The sequence below is a fragment of the Gouania willdenowi genome, chromosome 6 (assembly GCF_900634775.1).
Source record: "Gouania willdenowi chromosome 6, fGouWil2.1, whole genome shotgun sequence".
In the NCBI taxonomy this organism is placed as follows: Eukaryota; Metazoa; Chordata; class Actinopteri; order Blenniiformes; family Gobiesocidae; genus Gouania; species Gouania willdenowi.
This window is the reverse complement of record NC_041049.1, coordinates 4,185,152-4,211,749: the sequence shown is the minus strand read 5'-3', so window position 1 is coordinate 4,211,749 and position 26,598 is coordinate 4,185,152. Positions and strand designations below refer to the sequence as shown.

At 39.1% G+C, this 26,598-nt stretch overlaps 1 protein-coding gene across 1 annotated transcript; it reads right to left on the bottom strand.

Moving 5' to 3' along the window:
- Window positions 1-656: 656 nt before the first annotated feature.
- On the bottom strand, window positions 657-26,116 carry gnai1 (guanine nucleotide binding protein (G protein), alpha inhibiting activity polypeptide 1). The gene is made up of 9 exons (XM_028449058.1): window positions 25,648-26,116; window positions 12,614-12,656; window positions 11,214-11,355; window positions 9,517-9,674; window positions 5,969-6,097; window positions 4,472-4,601; window positions 3,631-3,784; window positions 3,323-3,548; window positions 657-1,584 (listed from the first exon to the last, which is right to left on the bottom strand). Exons 1-8 carry the CDS (start codon window positions 25,763-25,765, stop codon window positions 3,358-3,360), a joined length of 1,065 nt encoding a protein of 354 aa, XP_028304859.1. The 5' UTR covers window positions 25,766-26,116; the 3' UTR covers window positions 657-1,584; window positions 3,323-3,357.
- Window positions 26,117-26,598: the final 482 nt, after the last annotated feature.

Sequence of the window (26,598 nt, the reverse complement as noted above, 5' to 3'; positions counted from 1 at the left end):
ACCATTTGTAATTTAAAAAAAAAGTGAAATAAATGTAATACCATTTTGTATTTGTAAAGGGGAAATTTGTAATTATAGATATCGCTATATACCGTATTTTTCGGACTATAAGGCGCACTTAAAATCCTTTAATTTTCTCAAAAATCAAAAATGTGGTAAACCTGAACAATGTTGAGAGTTATTGTTAATGAGTTGAATAAAGTTTGACTTATCTGACTATTTTATTTCGCTTAATGCGTCTTAATAATAATAATAACAAACCGGTGCACCTTATGTATGAAAATAGACCTGGTCAGACCCATTCATTGATAGTGCGCCTTATAATCCGGTGCGCCTTATAGTCTGAAAAATACGGTATATCGTATTGTTTAGTATTGGGAAATATTGTATCGTGACGTGCAAATACTGAATTGTATCATCAGATTCATGGCACTGCACAGCCGTAGTGGGATTTCGTGCAAAACTTGAAGCCATTTCATGAGTTCGTATTACGTCACTAATATATCATCTAAAGCAAGAGATCTCAAACCTTTTCTGTTGCGCCCCCTTTTGAAAAAATGAATTTTTTGTTTTTTAGTGCACTATTTTGCTGTATTTAAATATTTGCGATAAACACGATAAAGTCTCAGTTCTAGTAAAAACACAGTACGGCTACGTGGCTTGTAAATGGTTTTATTAGCAAAATAAGGGAGATGAGTCTACAAAGGTTCTCCTTCCACGGAGAACACACACGTACACTGACAGTTTGTGACAGTTTCGTTACATGAACTGACCGAGGACTGCAGGGCTCGTCTCCGAAACCCAAACCTTTGAAACCATGTGGACGCGGGATTATCTCTCAATAATACCAAATACATTTAAATATACAGTAAAATGTGCCACAGGCTGGTATTAAAACACTCGATGGTTGGATGTTTAATACACTGTTTTAAAAACCCTAAACTCTAGGGTGAATCTTACAATATACATCTCAGTATTGTACTCTCTGATTGGCTGGCAAGGCGCTCCATTGTCAATAAAGGGGGAGGGCATTGTGCAGGGTGAGGTCGGAGGCTACGCTTTGATTCCCATGTACCAGAGGAGAGTGGACTCCTCCCCCGACAGCTCAGTGCTGAGATGGGACACCGACATATGGAAACGGCTAACCTTGTCATGTCTAGAACACGTCAGCAGGCGACAGAACAAGCATTGGGACGAGCAAAAGGCATGCCAAGGCACGAGTACCAACAACCACGCTCCAGTCCTCTTTACTTCCCCTTTTCTTTGTCCTATAACAGGGAAGGAAGAAAAGAAAAGAAACGTTTCCACCCACAGCTAAGTTTTCCTTTTTCCCAAAGACGACGGCAGAGGCAGAAACGTGAGCCTCTCGTTTCTTTTTCCAAGATGACGACAAACAGAAAAACACGGGGGAAACAAACGGGAATCATACAATGTTACAAACACACGACACGAGAAAGGTCCCGGGACGAGAATTTAAATAAAGCTGTTGAAAGTGGCGATAAAGTACAGCATTGGTCCGTGACTGGTCCTCTCGACTCTTCTCATGTTCCCCACTGAAGATGTTCCAAAGTGCGACTGCACCGCCTGAGGAGGAAAACAGAGGGAGGAACATTAGCTTCATGCATTGTTTGAAAGAGTATTTATGTTCTTCGGTTACTGGTTTAGATCAAGGGTCGAACGGGAAAGGACTTTAGAAAAGACGGGTCAGTGTATGTTGAGGTCATAGAGTTTCTGTTTCAAAAATAATATTTAAAAACGTTTAAAAAAAATTAGTAGGCATTTGTTTTTCATTTTTAAGTAATAAAATTTAAAAATAAAAATTATTATGACCGAAAACGAATAAATCGAACTTTAAAAACTGGTTGATTTAAATTTTTAAAAACACAAAAATTCAATGCTAGAAGAAAGAAAAGTCTGTTTTATCACACAGTACGATGTGACAGAAATTTGCCGTTTTCAAAGTAAGAATGCGCATTTTGTTGTAAAATATAAAGGTGCGTTCAAATCGAATGCGACTTCAGCGACACAAGTTGCTTCGTAAATTTTTACTCGCTTCATCGATGACCAGTGATGTGACAACTGGGGAAGTGACGTGGGGAGAAACTTATTAGCGACTGGATGTCGCGACACAGTTTCCCACAAAGTCGCTTGGAAACATCAACATTTTCAGCAACTTCCAGCGACTCGGACCACACGATTGAGTTGCTGGACGTCGCTTGACGTTAAGTCATTTACATTGATTTACAATCTAATCTCGTCACCAGAGTCGCTGAAGCTGCGTTAGGTGTGAGCGCACCCTAAGAGTGACTGCCCTCTACAGGCTGAAACCCAGCTATTACAATTGACTTTTAGCTATTGGCTGAGAACAAGACGTCATTGGACCATCGTCCAGTGTCACTGTTGGCTGCAATTATAATTGTAATCACATAATTGGTATTTAATTAGAATTATGACATAATTATAATTGAAACCGTAATTGAAAAAATACTCTCTCAGACTCCCACTCCAAAAATATTAAAATTAGATGTAAAATACACAAAAAATGTTTTATCTGATTTAAGACATGGATCAAAACTGACCCCGTTATCACGGCCACCCAACTTTGGAATTGTTCGTCTTGTGTGAGCGGAACTGCACAGAACGCTCTGTCATGCACACATGGTGAGGTATGCAAATATTACGTAAGGCCGTATGAGAGCGCTGATTATTCTTGAAAGATATTTATGAATAAAAACAATAGAGAAAGAGTCAAGCTGCTTAAGCCAATCACTCTGGAGAAAATCTGTGCATTGCATTGTGGGATTTGGAGTTCAGTAGATGAATGCAACGATGGCCTTGAAGCCAAAAAGTGTCTTTAAGAAGAAATGTCATTCTTAAATCCTTCTTATCATGATTTCTTCAGTTTCTTCACCAGATTAAAAAGACCGCGATTAGCTCAACGCCATTTTTTTTCTTCTGTTTTCAATAGAAAGTTGTTGACTAAACAATGAAGGATGTTGACATTTTGGTGTTTCCATGGAAACACTTGAATACGGACAAAATCAGTGGCGTCAAATCACAGTCAATCACAAATCACATTTTCCCGAAACATGGATGTGAAGCTATATTTAGCGTGAGATTGCAATTTCCACTTGATTTTGTTTAAAATAATAATATCGCCATTTCTGTTTGAGGAAAGAAGTTTGCAAAGTAAATGTATGGGTCCAATAATTATCGCGCATTAGTCAGTGGAGCCTCTGACCCTGATTTACAAATATCCTCAGTTCCATTTAAGTCGTACATTAACACGTGATTTCACGTCATCTGAGAATGCGTTCCTTACAGAAAAACAGAAGGTTTTAGTGGCCGTGGTTGTGCTCAGAAGAGCCCGCAGTCCTTCAGGTTGTTCTTGATGATGACGTCTGTGACGGCGTCGAAGACAAACTGCACGTTCTTGGTGTCCGTCGCGCAGGTGAAGTGGGTGTAGATCTCCTTAGTGTCCTTCCTCTTGTTCAGATCTTCAAACTGACACTGGATGTAGGCCGCCGCCTCCTCGTACGTGTTGGAGCCTGGGGAAGAAAGACGCCAAGTGGGACGTGAACGCAACACGAGGACACTTGAGACTTGAACTCGTTTCGCCGATGCTCTCACCTGCGTACTCGGGGTAGCAGATGGTCAGGGGGCTCTTCTTGATTTTCTCCTCAAACAGGTCCTTCTTGTTGAGGAAGAGGATGATGGAGGTGTCCGTGAACCACTTATTGTTGCAAATAGAGTCAAACAGCTTCATACTTTCGTGCATTCGGTTCTGGAGGGACACAAAAGGGAAGAAGGCGTTAAAAGGATCCTTCACTGTTTTTACAAAAGTGGCCTAAAACCTTTGAAATGCACTTATTAGTAGATCTATGTCTAACAAAACTCATTATTTTGCACCATATTAGTTTAATTGCCTTTTAAAAAATATAAGACTACTGAACAGTTTTAGAGCCTGTGTTCCGCCCTCTTGAAATTGATGATGTCACACGGCCCCACTGCATTGTTTTCTATTGGAGTGAAACATTCAGCTTGATTTATAGATCGTTTCGCAGCTTTTTCTGTCAAAATGACAACTTGTGCTGCTTTTGGTTGCCCTAAAATAATCAGTAAAAGTTAAAGATGCCGATGTAAACCTCTTTTGTTTACCAAAAGAGAATTAAAAAAGTTTTGACCCAAAAATATCTGTGACAGCAGGGGGCGACAGGTTTGGTAGTAGACAATGAAGCGGAGAAGAAGATCTCTCCTAAGGCTGTGGTTTGTAACTACACCAAACTTGCCATATCTAAACCTATTTTCATCACTTTTTCTTGCCATAATTTTGCCACTTTTATCGCATTTTTGCTACATTACGTCCATTTCTGCCACTTCTTGATCAAATTTCAATGCATTTTTGCATCTTTTTTCTACTTTCAAGACAGTTTAAAGTCTAGATAACACAAAGTGGGCGGGGCAGACTCACCATTTCCTCATCCTCGGCCAGCACCAGGTCGTAGTCGCTGAGGGCCACGCAGAAGATGATGGCGGTGACGCCTTCGAAGCAGTGGATCCACTTCTTTCTCTCGGAGCGTTGGCCTCCAACGTCAAACATCCTGGGACAAGACGTGGAGAATTCAAGTTACATCTGTAGATTCTAACTCCCAACCTCTGACTTTACACCAGTGGTTCTCAAATGGTACAAGGGGAGTGATGTCATTTTATAAAAAAAAAAAAATGACAAAAAAACCCCAAAAATGTTTTTGGGCTTTATTATTTGTTATCAATACTTTATCATTGCTGTTGTAAAATGTGGTTGCACATGTTTTGATTTGTTTTGAAGAAGAATAATCACAATTACTATTTTTTTTTCCAATAAAGGGAACATTTTTGACTCATTTTGTCTAAATTCTGTCTAGTTAAGGGGTTGGAGTTGTGCCAGTGGGACGATATACTGAGTTCAAGATACGCAATAACTAGGGAGGTAAGAATATTTCCTAAAAAGGCTAAAAATTGATGCAAATGAATAACATAATAATGGCTACAGTACAGTATGTGCATCGATACTCTGCTTAAACAGTATGGGGTGGTATAACGATCAAAATTAAGCCTGAACCGTCCGCCGCACGCACGCACTCACGCATGCAGAACTTCCTTGATTTAAGGCAAGGCAAGGCAAGGCAAATTTATTTATATAGCGCATTTCATACTCAAGGCAACTCAATGTGCTTTACATGATAAAACATTCAATTGTTTAAAATCAATAAGAACATTTAAATCAATAAGAACAATTAAAATCATCAGTAAAATCAATTAAAATCATCTGTAAAATCAATTAAAATCATCAGTAAAATCAATTAAAATCATCAGTAAAATCATCATGACATCAACAACATGACAAAAAATCTCTCTCTCAATCATATGCAGTAGAGAAAAAAAGTGCCTTTAACTTTGATTTAAAAATGTTCACATTGGATTAATACAGATATATATTTTTGTTCAACTTTGCATGGTGATAAATTAAGAAATGGTTTATATTATATTATTTTGGTTTATTAATTCAAACAGTTTGTAAGAAGGTTATATGAAGAAAATAATTATATACTGTATATATTAGTAAAAAATGTATTCAAATTGAAAGTTGTTAAGTGCATCATTACATCCGAATCTTTAATTTGAGTTTTTTTTTATCAGGATTTGAATGGAATCGTTGGTTGAGTGTATCCTTACACCTCTAGCAATATGGTACAATATACATGGAAAGGTTAAAAGACAATAAAAAAAATAACCATTCTTATATTTGACTGTTTAAGGCAAATATAAGACAACTCAACAGTAAAATATTAAATAAAAACAAACCAAAACAATCCAGAAGCACTTTAAGTGATCGCTCTAAAGATGAATATTAAAACTTGTGTATATCTGAGGGCCACACTGCTACGCTAACTTTAGCACAAATTTTCTCCACGGGGGATGCTCTTACTTGAAATGCAGGTCCTTGAAGGTGAAGTGTGTCTCCACGATGCCCGTGGTCTTCACTCGGGTCCTCAGGACGTCCTGCTGCGTGGGGATGTAGGTGGCCTGGGATATCCTGTCCAGATCGTTCAGGTAGCTGCGCAGAGAAGAAGGAAGGACACATTACAGCCACACAAGTCCTCAGGATTTATGGGTAAAGTCAGTCAATGTGCAGTCAAATGTTTTAGGGCAGCGGTGTCAAACTCATTTTAGTTCAGGGGCCAAATATGGAGCAGTTTGATCTCAAGTGGGACAGATTTTAGGGGGAAAATCAAACTATTTCAACATTAATGTGCTCTAGTTTGCACTTCCACGTATACTCCCATTTCTGACATTTCTCCATCAAATTTCAATGACTTTTCTGCACATTTTTTCCACCTAATGTTGTATATGTTGACCCATTGTTGTCTTTTCACTATTTTTGATTTGTCATGCCCATTATTTGCCAGTTTAAACTAATTGTTCCTACGACCTTTTGCACCATTTTTGGTCACTTTTAACCCATTTTATTTCTGAAAAAAACAAGGATTTACATCTTTAAGATGACTATAGACCAGGCATTGGCAACTGGCGGGTCGGGGGCCACCCTCGGTTTAATTTTGCGTGGCCCCCAAATGCACAAAAATGAAAATAAAAACATTAAAAAACAGCAAAAATACACAAAAAACATACAAAATTGCAAAATACTACACAAAGACAACAAAAATACACAAATGTACTCCAAAACTAAGAAGACAGCTGAAACAAAATAGTAGAAAAATAAACAAAACAAGAACACAAATGACTCCCAAAACACACAAAATGACTCATGAAGTACAAAACAACAACAAAAACACAAAATGACCAAAAATATATAGAAAGTAACAACAGAAATACACAAAATGACTCCAAAAACATGTTAAATGACCAAACAAACACCTTTATTTTGGGGGGTGGTGGGCTGAAAGGGTTGAGAACCCCTGTGCAGAGATGAAGTGAACGGGCTCACTCATACACACACACACACAAACTCATCAACACTCACACCCCTGACTCAATGCCTTCTTTGGCCCCCCACCGCCCCTCCCTCCCAGCAGGATGGGCGAGGCAGTGCGCCTGTATGCGGTTGCATGCCCGCCCCCCAGCGGCTGGCTGCAATCCTTGACTCCACAAGTCCCTTCTGGGCTTTTCCAGAGAGAGAGAGAGAGAGAGTGTGTGTGTGTGTGTGTGTGTGTGTGTGTGTGTGCGTGTGTGCATGTGCGTGTGTTTCTCTGAGCTGTGGGCCTGTAATGAACCAGCCATCTGCCCGGGGTGTTCTCACACTTTGGTCAAAGTGAAGTTCCCTGCTGGGAATCAAAATGCGTAACGTTTCTTTCCCTATAGTTGTGAAACTTTAGGGCCAATCTCCTTCACTCCACACATGGTTTCAGACGTATCTCTGAGGTCATACGAGGTTGGGCTCTGCTCAGTTTGTTGCTGAAGAACAAAAGGGAGATAAAGTAACACAAACAAATGGTTTGTGTCCTCTGCAGTGAAGTGGGGGGGGGGTTCCAACTGACTTACATCACTGGCTCGTGACCAAACCACTGGTGCTTGTAGCAATGGCTCCAAAACAATGAAAACCAGATGGAAAAAAGTAATTTGAACGGTTTTATTTTTTTTAAATTAGGCCCCAACACGACACGGAAATACGTCAAATGCACATTTAGGACAATATCACGGAGCTACACACTTTTTTTTACGCAGAAAACAGGTCACGGGATGTCGAGCAAACCGACAAATACGTAAAATTTCTCTCAAAATCTTGCGCTATGTAATTACACATATGCGCGGGATTGAAGGGTGTGAGATAAAATCAAATGTTTCACGGTAAGATTATCACATCGATCCATTAAAAAAACCCCAAACATTTAATTGCGCTAACATATGCATAGCACGTAAACGGCCAGTCACTAGGTGTCAGTGAACCACATCAGACCTTGTTAAACTACCTCACTCATCAATGCATTTTAGCTGGAAGTTGATTACACTTTATTTTCATAAAACATACACTTTTATAGATATGTACCTTTTTTAGGCCGGGCTACCGAACTTCAAACACCACTCTCTTTGTTCTTGTACACAAGTTAAAATTGCTATTCCTCTACTATTCTTGAACGGATCGGGCTGAAATTTGGTTCGTACAATCTATGGATGCGTATGCATCGACACACAAGTGCGATTTTCAATTTGAGGCCCACCCCCCATTTCCGGTAGTTTCCAAATTTATTTGAACATAGTCGTGTGATATATCGTTTCAAAGGTAATTCAACATAGATTACGATTAGGCCTCGCACAATTCAGTTAGGGGCCTGAGGGGACCGGGGGGCCCACCTCCCTTTTTTCTGCAATTGCCATTAAAGTGGTTTTCTCATTTATTTGTGAGTCAAATATTACGACAGTTGGTGGTACCGAATCATACCAATACATACCACACACATACCAACATATGAATGTGGCCCATTACGCCGGATGTGCCAAGGGGGCACCAGGGCCATTTTTCTACTCCTCTGTTAATGCTCATTGAATTGGGCTGTAATTTGGGTTAGGGCTAGGGTTAACAGATGTCAAGAGCCCAACCCCTTTTCGGGTAATTTCTAAATTTATCGGAACATACGTAGGTGTGTGATATACCGTTTCAAAGGCAATCCAACGTAGATTACAATTTTACATCGCACAATTTGATTTGTTTTACTCAGTGGAACCGAGTCATTTGACTGAATTCTCGGGAACGTGGTCCGTGCTGTTCGACGCAGAGACGTTCTGCGGGCCCCACCGTAGTTTATCAGAACTAGTTTTTTTTAAAGAACGTAAGAACTTAATAGAATCACAATCTGTTGTTGAAGCAAAAGTTTAACTTTTTTTTGTTTGATAAACATTAGTGGTGGAACTCAATTAAAAAGTTTATATAATTAATTGGACTGGCGCCCTGTCCAGGGTGTACCCCCGCCCAGCGCCCTATGAGAGCCGGAAATTGGCACCGGCAGACCCCCGCGACCCTGATAAAAACGGGAATAAGCGGGTATGAAGATGGATGGATGGATGGATATAATTAATTGGAGACTTTGTAATTAATTCATCTAAATTAAAGGCCTAACAATAATTGACAAGAAAAGCAACGTTTTTAAATGTTTCATTGGTTTATGACTGAATCAAATTTCCATGCCTAATACAATTACAAAGTCAATTATCTGAACTAAATTACAATTAATATTCAATTATTACTAAAACAGCAAAAGTTATTTTTCAATTACAATTAAAATTATAATGTCATAATTGCAATTAATTATCCATTTCACAATTACAATTATAACTGACCACAACCCTGGTGTGTGTGTGTGTGTGTGTGTGTGTGTGTGGTCAAAGACTCTACAGTTGCTGCGTTTCACAGCGGGAGACAAATATTGACAGTGCAAAGGTCTAAACGTGCAGTGTGTGTGTGTGTGTGTGTGTGTGTGTGTGTGTGTGTGTGTGTGTGTGTGTGTGTGTGAGACTCACTATGCAGCTGAGTCGTTGAGCTGATATTCCCGAGAGCGTCCGAAGCAGGCCTGGACTCCTCCGTCCTTCCAGAGCCTCTTGATGACTCCGGCTAGTTCAGCCGTCATGAAGCCTTCCTCTGCTGATCCGGCCAGAACAAACAGCTGCCGCGCGTCGTCCTGACAGAGGAAAAACACCATCAGGCTGCTACAGGAGGGCAATTAAACCTCCAAACACTACGTTTAAAGGTGCAGTCTGCAACTCTCATACAAGTGACTTTTTGTCATATTTGCCAAAGCTGGCACTATGTAAGGACAGCTTTACATCAAACTAGAAGTTTGTGTGAAAAAAACAGACTCATTGAGCCCCGCCCCCTGCTGCTCTTGCAGCCTTTGGCAGATTGCCAGAATGCACCGTGACCGAGCAAAAAGAACCAATCAGAGCCAGGATTGTGTTTGATGGGCTGTCTGACAGGTGTTGCTCACAGGCCCCACCCCTTTCCCGGAGCGCCGTCTTTTTTTACAGTGTATGGTCTGGAGGAGTAGAAGATAGAATTGGTGACTTTTCTGCTTGAAAGGTAATTACTGCTGCTAGATTTACATTATGTTTGATTTGTAATTGTTACACTAGAACTCTGAGGTGCATGTGTTCATGTGTGCGTAGCAGGCTCTGTGTGGCTGCTCTAAGTGACACTGTGTTGTTGCTGCTGAGGTGTGTGCACAGAGAGAGCGAGAAGCGCTGCAGTAATATGCTTTTAACAGTGCATGTTATATTACTGTGATGTTGCTGTCGGACTAACGTTGTTAGCTCCTCTGAGATAGGGACTTTGGAAAGTTTGGAGGTAGGGCAAGAGAGTAGTGGGGAGGGAGGGGGAGAGAGGGATCTGAGAGTTGCGGACTGCACCTTTAACGGTCCAAAAAACAAACAGGGATACAATAGGTTTGGTTTAAGAATCCAAAACACAATTATTAAAACTGTGAAAACTAATACCAACTATTTACAAATGTCTGTTCTATGAGTGAAAAGCTCTAAAAAAAGACAAATTGCCTTGAGACCTGAACGACAAGACAACTTTACACATATTTAAATGACTTGATTTTTTGACATTTTAATGCAATGTTTCTGTATACTTTTGACATTAACTATTTTTTGTTCTTACATGCAATAGAATCTTGATTTTTTTTTTTTTTTTTATTTATGGACCCCAAGAAGATTAGCAACCACCACGGCTGAAGCTAATGGGTACCCATGATTAAATTAAATTAAATTAAATACATAATTTTAAATTATTAATATTATTATTAGTAGTATTATTAGCCTGTTGTACTCAAACACACAAATTACAGTTATTTTATGAATTGATTATTGGAAGTATTTATAAATATTGGGATATGCATTACATATGGGATAAATTTCCCAAATCAAAACTATGTATTAAATATTGATTTTTTTTTATGCTGAACAAAAATGATTGATCACATTTCTTATTATTTTTAAATGAAATAAAAAATTATGACATTTACAGTATATGGTGTAATTTTTATGACAAATTATCAATAATATTTAAAAAGCTAGTAATGTAGTTAGAATCTATTAAAATTTTAATGATGTGTGAATAATTACATTTTGGAAGTTTAAAATTCAAAATTAGATTTTTTCTTTTACCTAAAATTTGCCTGACGTTTTATTTCTGTTTTTTAAACTTCTGGTACACTCACAGCTCTGGCGGCGTCTCCGAAGTCAATCTTGAGGCGTCCCATTGCTCTGATGATGGCGATGATGGACTGGATGGTGTTGCTATAGACGACCGCTTTGTACTGCTTACACTCCTCTTCTGAGTAACCGGCCTCATGGATGATTCTGCAGACGGACAGCATCACAATCACTCACCATTAAACACTTCAATCATTTACTTTCTGATGTCAGTTTCTGTATTTTTGTTGTCGCGTGTATTGTCTTCTCATTTAGTGTGTTTGTTGTTGTTTTGTGTGTTTTCTTCTGATTTGGTGTGCTTTGATTCTTTTTTTTTTCGTGTTTTGAGTATTATGAGTCATTTTATGTATTTTTCGGTTATTTTTGTTGTCCTTTTGTGTATATGTTCTGTCATTTTGTGTGTTTTGGTTGTTGTCCTGTGTATTTTGCTCTCAATTGGTGTGTTTCTCTTTTTGTTTATGCATTTTTGTTGTTGTTTCGTGTGTTTTTAAAGTTTTTTTTTGTATTTCTGATGTAATTTTGCGCATTTTTAGTGTTGTTCAATGTGTTTTCCTCTCATTAGACGTGTTTTTGTTATTCTTTTATGTGTTTTCGTCATCGTTTTTTGTATTATGAGTCTTTTCTGTGTATTATTGTTTTGTGTATTTTTCAGTTATGTCTGTAGCCATGCATATGTTTGTCCTTTTGTGTATTGTTCTGTCATTTTGTGGGTTTTTGTTAGTGTTTCATGTGTTTTCGTTGTTGCTTTGTGTATTATGACTCATTTTGTGTATTTGTCATCCTTTTGTGTTTCTGGAGCCAGTTTGTGTGTTTACTTTGGGGGCTGCACAAAATTAGGCAGACAGCCTCATGTGGGCCCCGCGCCGCCAGTTGCCCATGCTTGCAGGAGATGAATCCTTTAGAAAAATAAAAACTACACCAACATACTCCTCAAGAAATGAATGAATTAGAACTACTTTGTGCAACCAGAGGCTAATGATAAGGTTGGGGTGCGTAGGTGTGAATCAGAGACTAATCCATCAGTCAAAAGTGTTGTGATTGGTTAATAATTGTGGAACATTCACCACTTTTGGTGAAGCCGTTTTGTGGACGTTATTGAAAGCAAATGTTCAGCATTTCTCTAAAACCAAGCACACGACTGTAATAGATGTGTGTGTTGTTGCTGATGGATGAGAGTCTACACGTGTGAAATGTGATTCCTATGCAGGACACACTCTCACTTCGGGCACGGCCCTTATTATGCACGCATCTATTTGTGCTGCAACATTGAGTAGCTGAAAGAACGACTGTTGTTTGTAGCTGTTGTAGAAAACAAACAGCGGATCACAGCAGCCAATGGAAATACAGTAACAAGTGCTCAGTGTGTGTGTGTGTGTGTGTGTGTGTACGGCGCTGAAATACTCACTTCATCTGTTTGACGATTGTACTTTTTCCTGATTCGCCGGCACCTGAAAAACACAAAACAGTTTACAAATCTATGCTAATTTAATTTGAACTATTATTTATAATAATTATATATATATTTAAATATTTTTTATTTTAAATTTAAATTTATAAGTAATCCCCCTTAATTTAATTTAAATGTATTTAATAAGAGATGGGCTTATAATTTTTTTTTTTTTTTTTTTTTTACATTTAATTTCAAATATTATTTATATTAATTAATTATATATATTCAAATGTTTTTATTTTAAAATTAAAATTTACAAGAAATCCAGATGTTCATTACTGTGCATCATCCCAATCACATAAACAAATAAATATATTAGTAACACTGACATAGCGGCGCCTCCTCAGGCAGAAGCCTTGGTGTATGCCATCAGTGTACAATGGTATTTGGCCTGTTTAGGGCAGTCTGACCAGAACTGACCACGAGAGAGTTCTATGTTAAGTTGAGGTCTTGTTTATTCAGACAAGGTTTTTCAGGAAATTGTTTTATCCCCTGACATGTTTCGACTGTCAACTGCCAGTCTTCGTCAGAGGAGATCTGCTGATCGCCTTTGATGCTTCCTTTGAAGTTTCACTTGACTTCCATGTAATAGTTCCAGCGAGATTCATTTTGTCTTCTTTTTGAACAGTATGTTTAGTTTAGTTAAGTCTAGTTTAGTTTAGCAGTTGTGATACTTGCTTCCTTTAGCTGTCCCATTGGTTCTGGGTTGGCCCGAAGCTGAGATGTTTGCTAACGTAAGAACAAAGATATAAACTGTTTTGTAGCTGTAGACTCAAAGTTAATGGACACATCACAGTGAAATATGTGTACGTTCACTTCAGAAAGGTCAATAAATGGACAAAGACAGGACATCTATCGGCAAGAACAGGAAACATTCAAATATTTGACCTCATATTATTTCAGCGATGAGACTCGTGATGGAATCCTGGTAGCACAGGACTAATATTTGTCGAGTCAGGTTGCAGTGTTTAAAGAGGTAAGAACAACGCCTTGATCTTCAGCTATAAAAGGTTTCGGCTGTAAAACCTTTACTTGTTTTCTGGCCCTTCTCAGTTCTCCCTCTGGGAAACAAACATCCTGTGATCTGTGGTCGTTAAAGATGACAAAGACAAGACGGAAGAAGAAGAAGAATCCCAAGACAATATTTATAACATTTATATCTGATGGAGGATGAACTTTCTCAGGATTTGGGACCACATGCCCCAACCACCTGAACTGGCATCTCTTAGTGGGTTGAACTCGTCACTGTGTTGATTGTGTCATAGTGAACCAATCACAGAAGAACTAGGAAACAAGCTAACCTGAGGTCTTCATGTGACGTTCCAGCTAAAAGCGTCTACTCTGACTTTGCTGGAGGCCTTTTTGCACAGTTAAATAATAGACAATACAGATGAAATAAAACATCAGAACATCAGCTCTGAACCCTGTCATCTTGTCCAGTTTTGGCAACACTCGGAGCACGTAGAGGTTGTATGAGTGTCTGCACTAGCTGTCTGTGCTAGCTGCTACATGTTTAGCAGTGAGGTTGTAGCAGAGGTTGCAAAGCTCTGATGTTTGGAAAACTCTTTGTTGCTCAATTTTCACACAATTAAACTTGTGTTTTCCATCTGGTGTTTTTAAAAGCTAAAATTAACGCAAACGAAGTTGAGAAGCTCGGTAGTCTTAGGGTTGTCTCCCGTCTTGTACTGTAGCCTGTGCATCAGTATTATGGGTATACTGGGAAATGAAACAGGTTCCGCGCTGTTTGGAGCATGATCATCTGGATCTTGTTGGGTTCTTTCTTCTTTTTCACTATGGACTTTATATTTTGATCAGCCCTTAAGATGACTTTGTTGTATTTTGCGCTATATACATAAAGATTAAGATTAAATCGGGGCTTTCGCCTTTAATTGGCCATGTAATGTTAGTACATTAATGGAATTCGTCCTCTGCATTTATCCCATCCCTGAGGAGCAGTTGAATTGAATTGAATTTAAAAAAAAGTATTTAACGGCATTCATTTTTTTAGCGCATTATCGTTCCTGTAATTAATTAATCGCAAATAACACGTTAAAGTGACAGCCCTAATATTGTTATTCACTACAGTACTCACTAGGGGTGTCCGATAGCACTTTTTAGTACTCAGATTTGTGTACTCACTGACACCTAGTATTTATTGTACCTAGTGATCCCAATTTTCCATGATCACAAAAAATGGATGGAAATTGTGAATTCAACATTCTGAAATGGAAAAATACATCTAAACCATTAAAAAATGTTTTAAATCAGGCACAATATGACATGTACTGTATGTAAATATCTGACATGCACGTTTTGGGACCATATATCACATATTTATATGTTAATTTCCCCTGAAAACAGATGACTGAACATTTAGTAAGTGGCGCAAATGGACGAATATGTCAAATTAACTGATAATCTTATTCAAAATCTTGCGCTACATAATCACACAACTGCGCAGGATTTTGTGGAAAACTTAAGGGTGATTTTCACTGAAAGTTTGAGTGCATTCACACCGACGGATCCTTGAGAAAAAAATGCTCTAGCATTCGTTTGCTCTGATAGTCGCCTCGTTTGGGCGGAATGAACACGCTAACCAAGTCTAAAGTAGATCAAACGGAACAGTCCGGAGCGTTTTCCAATCAAAGCCTAGAGCAATTAGTAGCGCCGTGAACTCTCGGAGCGGATCAAACACAGGAAGTATCGCAACAACGTAGAACGCACGGCATTGTGGGTGATCAGTAGAACCGGCGATGGTGCAAAACAGGGCAATAAAACCATCAAAACCACTGCAAGTTGTTGCTGCTCCATTGATGAATGTTGTTAAAAGAACAAACTGAGAAAAAAGAAGTTTCTGAGCACTCTTAAACGCTGGCTTTGACCCATAGATGAGAGCTTCTTCTTCAGGTTTCTGTTTCTCTGCCTAGAGAAGGCTCTTGAAAATCCATATTTTCTGAAAAAATCTATTTAATATTTCTAAAAAAAAAAACATAGGCTTTATATATATATATATATATATATATATATATATAGCATATATAACAGACAAGCCTAGCTAGCATACTAAGTTGTTTTTATTTTTGTGTTTTTTCTTTTACATAAATCGTGGGTCATTTCAATTAAAAATGCATGTAACGTTTTACCCAATTTGAATTCAGTCGATGGATGAAACCCAAAGCCACTAAGTAAACCTGAGTTCATCTGCAGAATGCAGGGAACAACAGCTCTTAAGTGCCATGACTCAGCGCTAAAGTTTAATCAGATGAACGTGACTGTCTGTCCTGGAACCAACAAGCTGTTCTGCAGAAAGCTCATCACACTGTGGGAGTGAAGGCTCGTGACGCCTGAATAAAGTAATGTCTACACCAGTCTCGTTCAACAGTGATGAGCCGGGGTGAGGGAGGATAACATCACAGCTCCATGGCAACCGTTGCCGAGATATCCAGGACGCCACAAATGTGTGTTTGGAGTATCGGGTTCGTCGCTTTTCCTTTTTCTGCTTTTAATGCACTTTGTCGTCCTGCGAGTGAAAATATCCCATGAACCAATCACAGCCATCTGCTGTCCTCTCAGAGGCTACACTCTTTGTGCCGTAACAACCATTAACATAAGCTACATTAGATCAACTAATGAGCAATCAGTGTCTTCATCTAAACACCTCAGGGACTGCTGGGAATGCACATGGCAAGATGTCCCTGACAATCTCTTCACAGGTAAACATCCACAAAATGCTCTGGAATCAGCCGACGCTAACCCTGAGTCAACACGATGTGATGGTTCTTTAGAGTAAGGGTTCTCAACCTTGGGGTCGCGAGACACTAGGAGAGAGTCGCCAGATGCAGAATTTTTTTTTCACAATTTGAGCCCATTTTTCTTTATTTTTCTGCACCTACAGAAACCTGTAACAATAATAATAATAAATGTGGTTATCACAGATTCATAGAACAATGGACCATCATTTTACTGACTTTATGGATGGACCCCAAAAATCTCTCCCCTTTATAGATGGCCTTGTCTCCACATGACTGTTCTTCAATGTTCATGTCTGTGTTTAACCACCTTCAGATACAGTGGGGGTCTCCACTCTCTGGAACCTTTATTTTGGGGGTCACAGGCTGAAAAGGTTGAGAATCAACTTTACCAAACATGGTGCTGGGTCGTACTTGAGCGATACAAAGAAAGACTTCAAATATAAATGGACGCTCTCTCAGAGCTCCAACGTTTCCCTCCGTCTCCTTGGTGACGTGTGAACGGAGCGTTAACGTCGCTCTGTTCTCCTTCAGGATGATTAGATGTGACTCACCTGAGCACACATTATTGTAATTACGTGTCACCACTCAGGCGCCCTGCAGGGCTGTGATTGGCCTGTGACGTTCTCCGTGCCCTGAGGCCAAATACTAGAATGTGTGAAGCTGTGAAAACCCTCTGGGACCCGGGAGCAGACGGCGAGAGCCAAAGTCAAGTCCACCTCAGGAGGACCAGGAGAGCAAAGGGTAAAGGAAGATGAGAGTACTGCACTTTGAGTAACGACCATCAAATGTTTTAGCTTCTATAAAATATGGATCATATTACGGGAACTTTTATGAAATTATATTTGACTCGTCACGTGATGATGTCTGCGTTTTCACCACATTTCCAATTCCTACGGAGCTACGTCACCTGACATTAAGCAGACATGGGTAAATTGTGGCCTAATTTTCTATGGTCCCCAAAACCAAAACACAAAATCACTCCAAGATAGAACTTACGAAATGTCAACGAAATACACAAAATGAGTCCAAAAACACACAAAGTTAGATCAAGAACTTACACAATGTCAATTAAATGACAGAAAAATGAACAAAATGATAACAGAATTTACAAAATCTAGTGTAAATTTTTAAAAACACACAAAATGACTCCCAGAGCCAACACAATTCTAACAAAATTACAGAAAACAACAGAATACACAGAATGTTTACCTAACCACACAAAATTACTGTAATTAAAAAAACTACAAAAAGTCAACAAAATATACAGAACAGAATAAACAAAGTGACACCAAGAACCAAAACAATGTCAACAAAATTACAAAATACCAACAAGACTAACAAATACACAAAATGACTCCCCAAGCACACAGAATGACATGAAAACTACAAAAAGTCAACAAAAGAACAAAAAATACACAAAACAATAACAGAATACACAAAATGACCAAGAGAACCTACACAATGTCAACAAAATTACAGAAAAACACACAAAACAACAGAATACACAAATTACACCAAGAACCGACAAAATACCAACAGAAAGACTTAAAAATACACAACATGACAACAAAATACACACAATGACTCAGCAAACACACAAAATTACATAAAAAACTACAAAAGTCAACAAAATGAAAGAAAAATACATAAAACCACAACAAAACAATACACAAAATTATTCTAAAAACACACAAAATGGTAAATGGTAAATGGACTTGATTTTATGTAGCGCTTTATCCCCACACTGAAACAGTCTCAAAGCGCTTTACACATCAGCTCATTCACCCAATCACTCTCACATTCACACACCAGTGGGACAGGACTGCCATGCAAGGCGCTAGTCGACCACTGGGAGCAACTTAGGGTTCAGTGTCTTGCCCAAGGACACTTCGACACATAGTAAGGTACTAGGATCGAACCCCCAACCTCTCGATCAGAAGACGACCCACTACCACCTGAGCCACGGTTGCCAAAATGACTCCAAGAAGCTACAAAGTTCCAACAAAAAAGACATAAAGACAATGAGCAACAAGACAACAAAACACACAGAATAACTCCTCAAAACACACAAAATTACATCAATAAACTACAAAAATTCAACAAAAATGACAAAAAAATACAAAAAACAGCAAAGAAAAAACACAAAATGACTCTCAAAACACAGAAAAGGACCACAAATAATGCAAATGGTTAACAAACTGACAAAAAACAACAGATTTGAGTATCTTCAGTCATTTTGTGTATTTTTTCTGTTTTGTGTATTTTGTAACTTCCAGTATCATTGTGTGCTGCAGAAAGAAGAAAAGCTTCTTCTTCTCTCAACATTAGCGGCATTAGCTGTTCAGCGTTAAAGTGCACAGAGCGTTGAGAGAAACCGCTGCTCACAGACACAATAAACCATTACGTCTCTAATGGACGCCAGCTGCAAACGCACTAATAATAAATGGCTCTGACTGTTCAGAGCTGGACGCGGCTCACATAGTTCAGTGTCCAGGTCATGATGCTAATCAACGACACGTGCGTTTGTTCAGCGGATGCGACCGCGGCCTCTAAACACAGACTACATCAGGCAGGTGTGGCCTTTGATGCTGGAGGAAAACTCCACAGATTTTGAGTCGAACGTAGAAAATCTGGAAGGGGTTTCACAGGCCTGACCTCTGCACTCAGAGTGCTGAGTCATCATGTTACAGGCCACAGCTTTGATACACCCACTCCGAAGAGAATCGGGGACCAGTGGAGCAGCTGGTTTCACTTTATAGCGGTTCAAACTCTTTTTGGAAAATTCAGGCAAACCCGCAAAGTAGGAAAAGAAGAAGAAGAGAAAAAAAAAAACTTAGGCCTCTTTTTTTTTCTTCTTCCAAAAATTAGAGCAAATTGCAGCCATGTTTTCTGCTGATCATCTCCTCGGTTTGGCTTCTTTGAGAGGAAGAGGAGTGGGAATGGTCTATCTCTACGGTCACATTCAGAAACAGGAGAATAAAAGCGGGCTATGTGGTTTCTGTGATACGAGATGTCAAGGTGCAAAACGTTGTGCCACATACAAAATTATTAAAGAAAACCTAAAACGGCTACCAAAATAATCAGAAATAACTAAAATATATACAAAAACTTTTCATCAGGGGCACATTTGGTAAAAATATTGTCCGGGCCCAATACTTTTTAACAAATTGTTTTCAGGAACATTTTTACCCACTGAAATATCAAATGTGTATTGCTCAATAAAGCAGAAAAATTGTAGCTTTCCAGTTTGGCTAGTTTTTATTTTTATTTTTTATAATGCAGGTTTGATTGATGATTTTCAGCAATTTTCCTTTCCACTCCGTTACATCAACCATATCCGTGGAAACCGGAAAACAACTTTTTGATGAAAAGTTTATAAAAGACAACGAAGGACATTAGGTATTACAACAGGAACCCTTGAGTTGTACGTCAGTGTGTGATGGCTGTGAACAACTTTAATGTGGTCCATTCCACTCCGTTACCACAAAAAGGTAATGGAGTATTAAACAACAATTAGGAAGAATTCAGCACTGTTGCTATGCTGCTCATACAGCACAGCTAACATGGAAAACTAAGTGAGCTATTGCAACCTTTAAATTCTATGATTTTCAACTCCTGGTTCTTTCCTGTGTTAATGCTCAGCTTGGTCATTTTTCTGAATCCTGACATGAATGTTGATAATTAAGGGTGTAAGAAAAAAAAAAAACGATTCAGCAACATATATCACAATATTTCACTGTGCAATTATCATATTGATCCAAAAAATGTAAAACTAAGGGTGAAATTTGTAATTATTGACAACGTGATATCTATCGTATTGTTTAGTATCGGGATATATTGTATCGTGACATGCAAATCGTGAATCGTATCATTAGTTTCATTGATAGCGGGGCCCTTTGAATCAGATAATCCCAGTTTTGTGGCCCCCACTGTGATATAGGTTTCCCACATGTTTTCTACACTCTGGACCCATTGCTGATCATCTTCCTCTTCCACTCACAGTCCAAGAATCAATTCCTCAGTCATCTATAATTCCTCTGGGTAACCATCCAATTCCTCTTCTTCCTCTGCAGGGATTTCACTGTGAGTCACTGCCGAAGGACTCCCAGTTCATCCACAGTCAGGTTGACCAACCGTCGAGGAAACCATAACCATCAATCATGGAAACTGACAGTGAAAATATTGTTTCTTCTTTGCACAATCAATTGATCCTGGTGATGCCTAGTGATCCTTTACCAGGATCTTCATGTTTGGTGAGGCAGGGACGTGGTCATGATGGGAGTTACGGTTTAATAATAACGTGAACATGTATAGAAACAATGAGTGAAAGGGGAAGTAGGCTGCAGAGATGGAAATCTATTTCTGTGTGCAGATATGATGAAGAGGATAATTAGGTCCTGCAGATGATGAAGTAAAAAAAAAAAAAAAAGGTTAACAAGGAATGTAAGGTTGTACTCAAAAGGTGGTCACATGACTAACATACTTTAAACGTGACAGTCAATGCACAATCCTTTAAATATATATTCTGGACATTGGATGCTTCCACCAACAATGACGTTTCTGCTACTGTTACGTCGTCACATGTGGAGTTCAAAAGAAAAGCACTTCCAACTAAGAAGGCTGCTTTCACACCGGTTTAGTCCCAGACTCGGTCCGAATGGGCGGAGGACAGCTGATCATTTTAACACCTTGGTTTGGCTCGGTTTGTGTTCAGAGCGCAACTTCTGATCTGCTCCTGATCTCCAGCCTCTGGTGCAGTTATATGAGCTAAGTTTGGGGGTGGGGTCTCATCTATGGGTCAAAGCCATTCATCAATGGAGCAGCAACAAGTTGCAGTGGTTTTGATGGTTTTATTGCCCTGTTTTGCACAGTCGTTGGTTCTGCTGATCACCCACAATCCCATGTGCTCTACGTCACTGCCGATACTTCCTGTGTTTGATCCGCTGTGAGAGCGGTTATGTTCACAGCGTTCCTAATCACTCTAGACTTTGATTGGAAACGCTCTGAGACAGACAAAAACAATCGCTCTAGAATGGTCCTGTTTGTCCACCATCTATAATCCTAATCTCATCATCCCCAGATGTTTTTGAACCAATCTATTCAAACCAATGCTGGGTTGGTTCTAAACCTAACCTGTGTCTCAGGTTCTAAACCAGGTCATTTATTGGTCTGATGATACACGTCGGCCAGTTTGGGATTAGGTTGAGCAACTTTGACCAGTCCGGCACCACCCACAAACTCAGTCACCAGTTAGCATAAGGCACCAGTTGAATCTAAACACCACTAAATGCGCTCATGTCTTGAACATCTGATTTTCTGCTTCAAATCTTCTCAAATTCTGTTTCAGGGTGTACACAATGATTTATTTCCCAAATTTGAAATCATTACTGACATCAAATGGTAAATGGACTTGATTTATATAGCGCTTTATCCCCACACTGAAGCAGTCCCAAAGCGCTTTACATATCAGCTCATTCACCCAATCACTCTCAAAATCAAAAATCGCAAAAAATGTCGATGCAAATAAGGGATTAAGTTACATTTTGTAAATAATCAGTATCTCCAGGCTTTCATGGACAATTTCTGTGATTGTTGAGGCCTAGAAGAGTCTCATGGATTCGGCAATTTTTAAATGTGTGAGTGCAGATATCACCAGGGGGTGTACGCACCAATGACATTGGTCACTGCTGCTGTTTTTGACGGTACCTGTAATGAAGCTCTATCATAGATCATATATAATAGTAAAGGTTTAATCAGGTTATTTCCTTTAAAAGTTGTTCTAGAGCAGCAGGAGATCATTAAAACAGTTGCATTCGTGAGGCACGTTTGACGCTATTTGGTTCGAAAGAGTCAGTTTGGCTGTTGTGACACAGTCTGTAACCAGACTAAATAGTGATTCCAGTCGCACCGGGGGACTCCCAGCGGCTGATGGTGGCTGCTGGCTTCTAAAGTTGATATGGCTCACAAGGCGGACGGATCGACCAAAATCTTTAGTCAGATTGTTTAAAATTGTGGAAATGTTGTGGTGATTGAACAGAATTGCAGTGCCGTGCAGAATTCGCGGGGATTGGCTGAATTTGCATTAATAGTTGCGATCGCAACATTGCAAATTCCTGGAGGGTCTGATTAATTCAAATTTCAGTCTGGCTCTAATATTTTTGCGTCATATTGGGGTCTGATTTTAAATAAAGGGGAAAAAAATGAGCCCGGTTCATGTTTCTTTTTCCGTTGCAGGTGAATTCCACCCTCCAAAGGCCCGTCTCAGTTCATTTTTAATGCAGAAGCTGGTTCTCATTTTTCCTTTCCCCTGCCGTGTCTGTGTGTCACTCTAGGATAGAAACCTGACCACGTTGACTAGGGTTACCAGGTTACCACCACAGCAAATGGATCAGACGAGCCTTAAAGAAGGAAGTGGTCACAGAGGAGCCTGACAGACGGTGATCAGGGCATGTTTAACCTGAACTGAGCAGGTTTCAAAGCTCCAGCACAGAGTTAGTGTCAGGCTGGATGAAACTGGTATTCAAAGCCCAAACGACTTGACCCGACATGCTCGCTTTCGATCAACAACTCCCATTTGGCCTGCAAGCACCCGAGGAATGTGGGAAATATGCTGCTTCGTGTTCAAACACAGCAAAACCAACATCTTAACTGTCATTTGTTGCTCTTGCATTATGTAAAAAAAACACGAGTTCTGCAAACACGGGAAGCAATCCTCACACTCGGGCTCAGATTTCTGTGCACAGAAGCTGCAAACAGCCCTGATTGTGTGCCTGCTGTCAGGTGTTACTGACTGTCCTGGTAACCCACATACCATGTGTGTGCATGTCAACATTTCCCAAAGCTCCATGGAAAAGTTCTTCACCTACGGCCTTTATTTACAAGGATAACACTGTTTTATTTACACGTAACTTCCTGGATATTAGGGTGACCATACGTCCAGATTCACCCAAACATCTCTTCTTTTCACGTCTTGTTCGGACCGTCCGGCTGGATTTTAAAAACTCACGAAAATGTCCGGGTTTCCCAGGGATCCGTTTATTTAAAAGACCGTAACTACGCTAATATTTGCTCTATCTGAGAAATTCCACCAGTTTCTGAAAGCTCAGGGGTTTCTCCTCGAAAGCCAAAAGAAGAATTCAGACACGAGTAAGTGACCGACAAAGGCCGAAGTGTCTCCTGCTGAGAGGAATGAAAGAGAACTCGTGTCTGCACAGATCCAGGACTTTGATATCAATAAGAAGGAAGTGGATCAAAGGCTGCTTATGTTTAAGGATTTATTAGAAACTGCTCATCGCTGCAGGTTGTAGCACAAAGTGATTATCCGATCTGATCTGGATCAGGTGCTAAGCTAAGCTAAGCATGCGAGACTGATCTTTGACTCACAAATACTCCCAAAAGAATCCACAGAAGAACAGAAAAATACACACACACTGTCGGCAATATGTGGAATACAAACATCCTTATTCCTCATTTGAAATCTGCCATAAAAATGAAACAACAATGTACAAAACATGACTCCCCAAAACACACAAAATGGCAAAGATGAAACATCAAAAATTCTACAATTAACAAAACACTCCGAAAAGATTGAAGACAACAGCAAAATTACACAAAAAACATAGAAACAGAAGAAAAAAAAAACCCAAACCACAAAATGCAAGAGCAGAAACACCAAAAAATGACAACACAATTATTTAAAAATTACTCCGAAAAAACACAAAACGACAACGGAATTACACCAAGTCAAGAAACTCTACCACTGAATGAATTAAAAACACAAAAACAACTTCATAAACAAACAAAACAACAACAAAAATACACAATATGAGGCCAAAAACTTACAAAACAGCACATTTACTATCTGCAACATGTTTTTATGGTTCCTTATTCACATTTGAAATCTGCCATAAAAATGACATAATAAAACACAACCATGTACAAAACATGAAAACACAAATGAAGACACAAAATGGCAACAAATATACACAAAATAACAAAAACAAATCAACTAAAAAAACAATCCAAAAAGATCAGAGACAACAACAAATATTCACTGAGCTAACCGGGGCAATGATAGCAATATATGATGCCTCGCTATTGCTGTTATTGTCTGTAACGTGTGTTGGTATCATCGTGTTTATAAGTGTGCTTGAAGTCACATACAGTTAGGGCAGTTCTATCTCCATCTGCTGAAGTTCAGCATCGGTGTACTCCGGTTCATAAAGGTATCCCTTTGGCGTTTTGCTCAAATTACTTTCTTCATCATCTGTTTCATCTGATATTGTGCTAAAATTGCATTCATCATCGGAAGTTTCGGAGTCAGACATGTTGTCCGCGAGTCGCGCTATCAACAGCTGATGGGATTAGGCGCACCGATGACGTTGACGGCAGCGCGGATTGATGGAAACGGAAGAGAAAATAGTGCCGGGGCGGTTTTGTGATGTAAATGAATCAAGCTTTCAAACGCATATATTTTTTTCTATTAAAAACGCACAGTTTTGTGGCCCCGGAAACTAACCGGGACTACTTTCTTGAACATCTTCAAGCGGCCAGAACTCGGACCAGGGAGGTGACCACTGAGTGAGACAATGTGTATGCACAATAGTGCTGGTGAGGATTGCATACAACGTCATGTCTTAAATAGGCGAACTAGCCCTTTAAATCTCAAAATATTACAATTTTAATCTCAAATTGTTATGATTTTAATCTCAGGTTTTTACAACTTTAATCTTGAAATATTATGACTTTAATCTTAAAATATTACGACTCAATCTCATAAATATAAGATTTTATTGACGACTTTATTCTAATAAAATTACAACTTTAATCTCAAAATATAACAACTTTATTCTCGAAATATTACGATTTTAATCTAAAATTTTTGCGACTTTAATCTTGAAATATTACGACTTTAATATTAAAATATTACGACTCAATCTCATAAACATAAGATTTTATTGACGAATTTATTCTCATAAAATTACAACTTTATTCTCGAAATATAACGACTTTAATCCCGTAGTGCTTAGATTATTTTAATTGTAATATGGTCCTTTTACAGTAATAATATTTGACGTAATTTAAACTTGTTTAATACACGACCAGGGGCGGGCCTGGAGAACGAGAGCCGTGGGGGCCAGGGGTGGCCCGCGGACCGCAGTGTGAGACCCATGGTGTGTTTACGGGCTTCACAGCAGGGTGTGTCCCACCGTCCCCTCCTCACCCCTCGGTCCTTACCCAGCAGCAGCAGCTTGACCTCCCGGGCCGCCTTCTCTCCGTCGTCCCGCAGGTTCCTGTCGATCATCTTGCTTCGCTCCACCGCCGCCTTGTCCTCGGTGCTCAGCGTGCATCCCATCCTCGGCTCTGCCTTAGTGCCTTTGTGCCTTAGCGCCTTCCCTTTTCTTTCACGCCCAAATATTGTCACAGAAAACAACCTAGAACGCCTCAAATCCCCACATTAATCGGTGAAACCGCACACGCCCTTTTCGATGACAGCTAATCGAGCTCAACGTGGAAATGTGGGGGACAGCGTTTGGCTTCAAAGAGAATAAAACAAAACAAAAAAAAAACAACAACAATAAAAATCTGGTGTTTTTCTCTCTTTTAAACCCAAACGGTTGTTAAAATCCAGGATTTATCCAAAGTAAAGCGTCCTCGCCTCCATTCGTTGCAGCGGTGACTGTGAGTGTTGGGACTGAGTGTTTGTGTGACTACAGAGCCACGCTGCAGCTTCCGCTTTGACCCTTCACAATAAAACCACGGACGGAAGCTGTGAGTTTGCTCCTCTCGCCAGGGTTGGGGTCAATTAGAATTGTAATCGCTTAATTAGTAATTAATACAATTATATTGTGTCTATAATTGCAATTAAAAATATATTTAGCTGTTTAATCATATTTTAATTGTAACTGAGTTTAGATAATTATTATTATTATTTTATTATTATCTTTCTTTTCTATTATTTTCCTTCGTTTTATCTTATTTTTTTATTTTTATTTTTTATTTATTTATTTTTATATATTATTATTATTATTATTATTATTATTATTATTATATTATTATTATTATCTTGTTATTTTATCGAGTTTGCACATTCTAGTCTAACTACTGTTTATATTTATACTTATGTTTATACTTATTATCATCTTTTCTAGTTGATTGTTTATTATTGAATGTTTTCACTATTGGAGA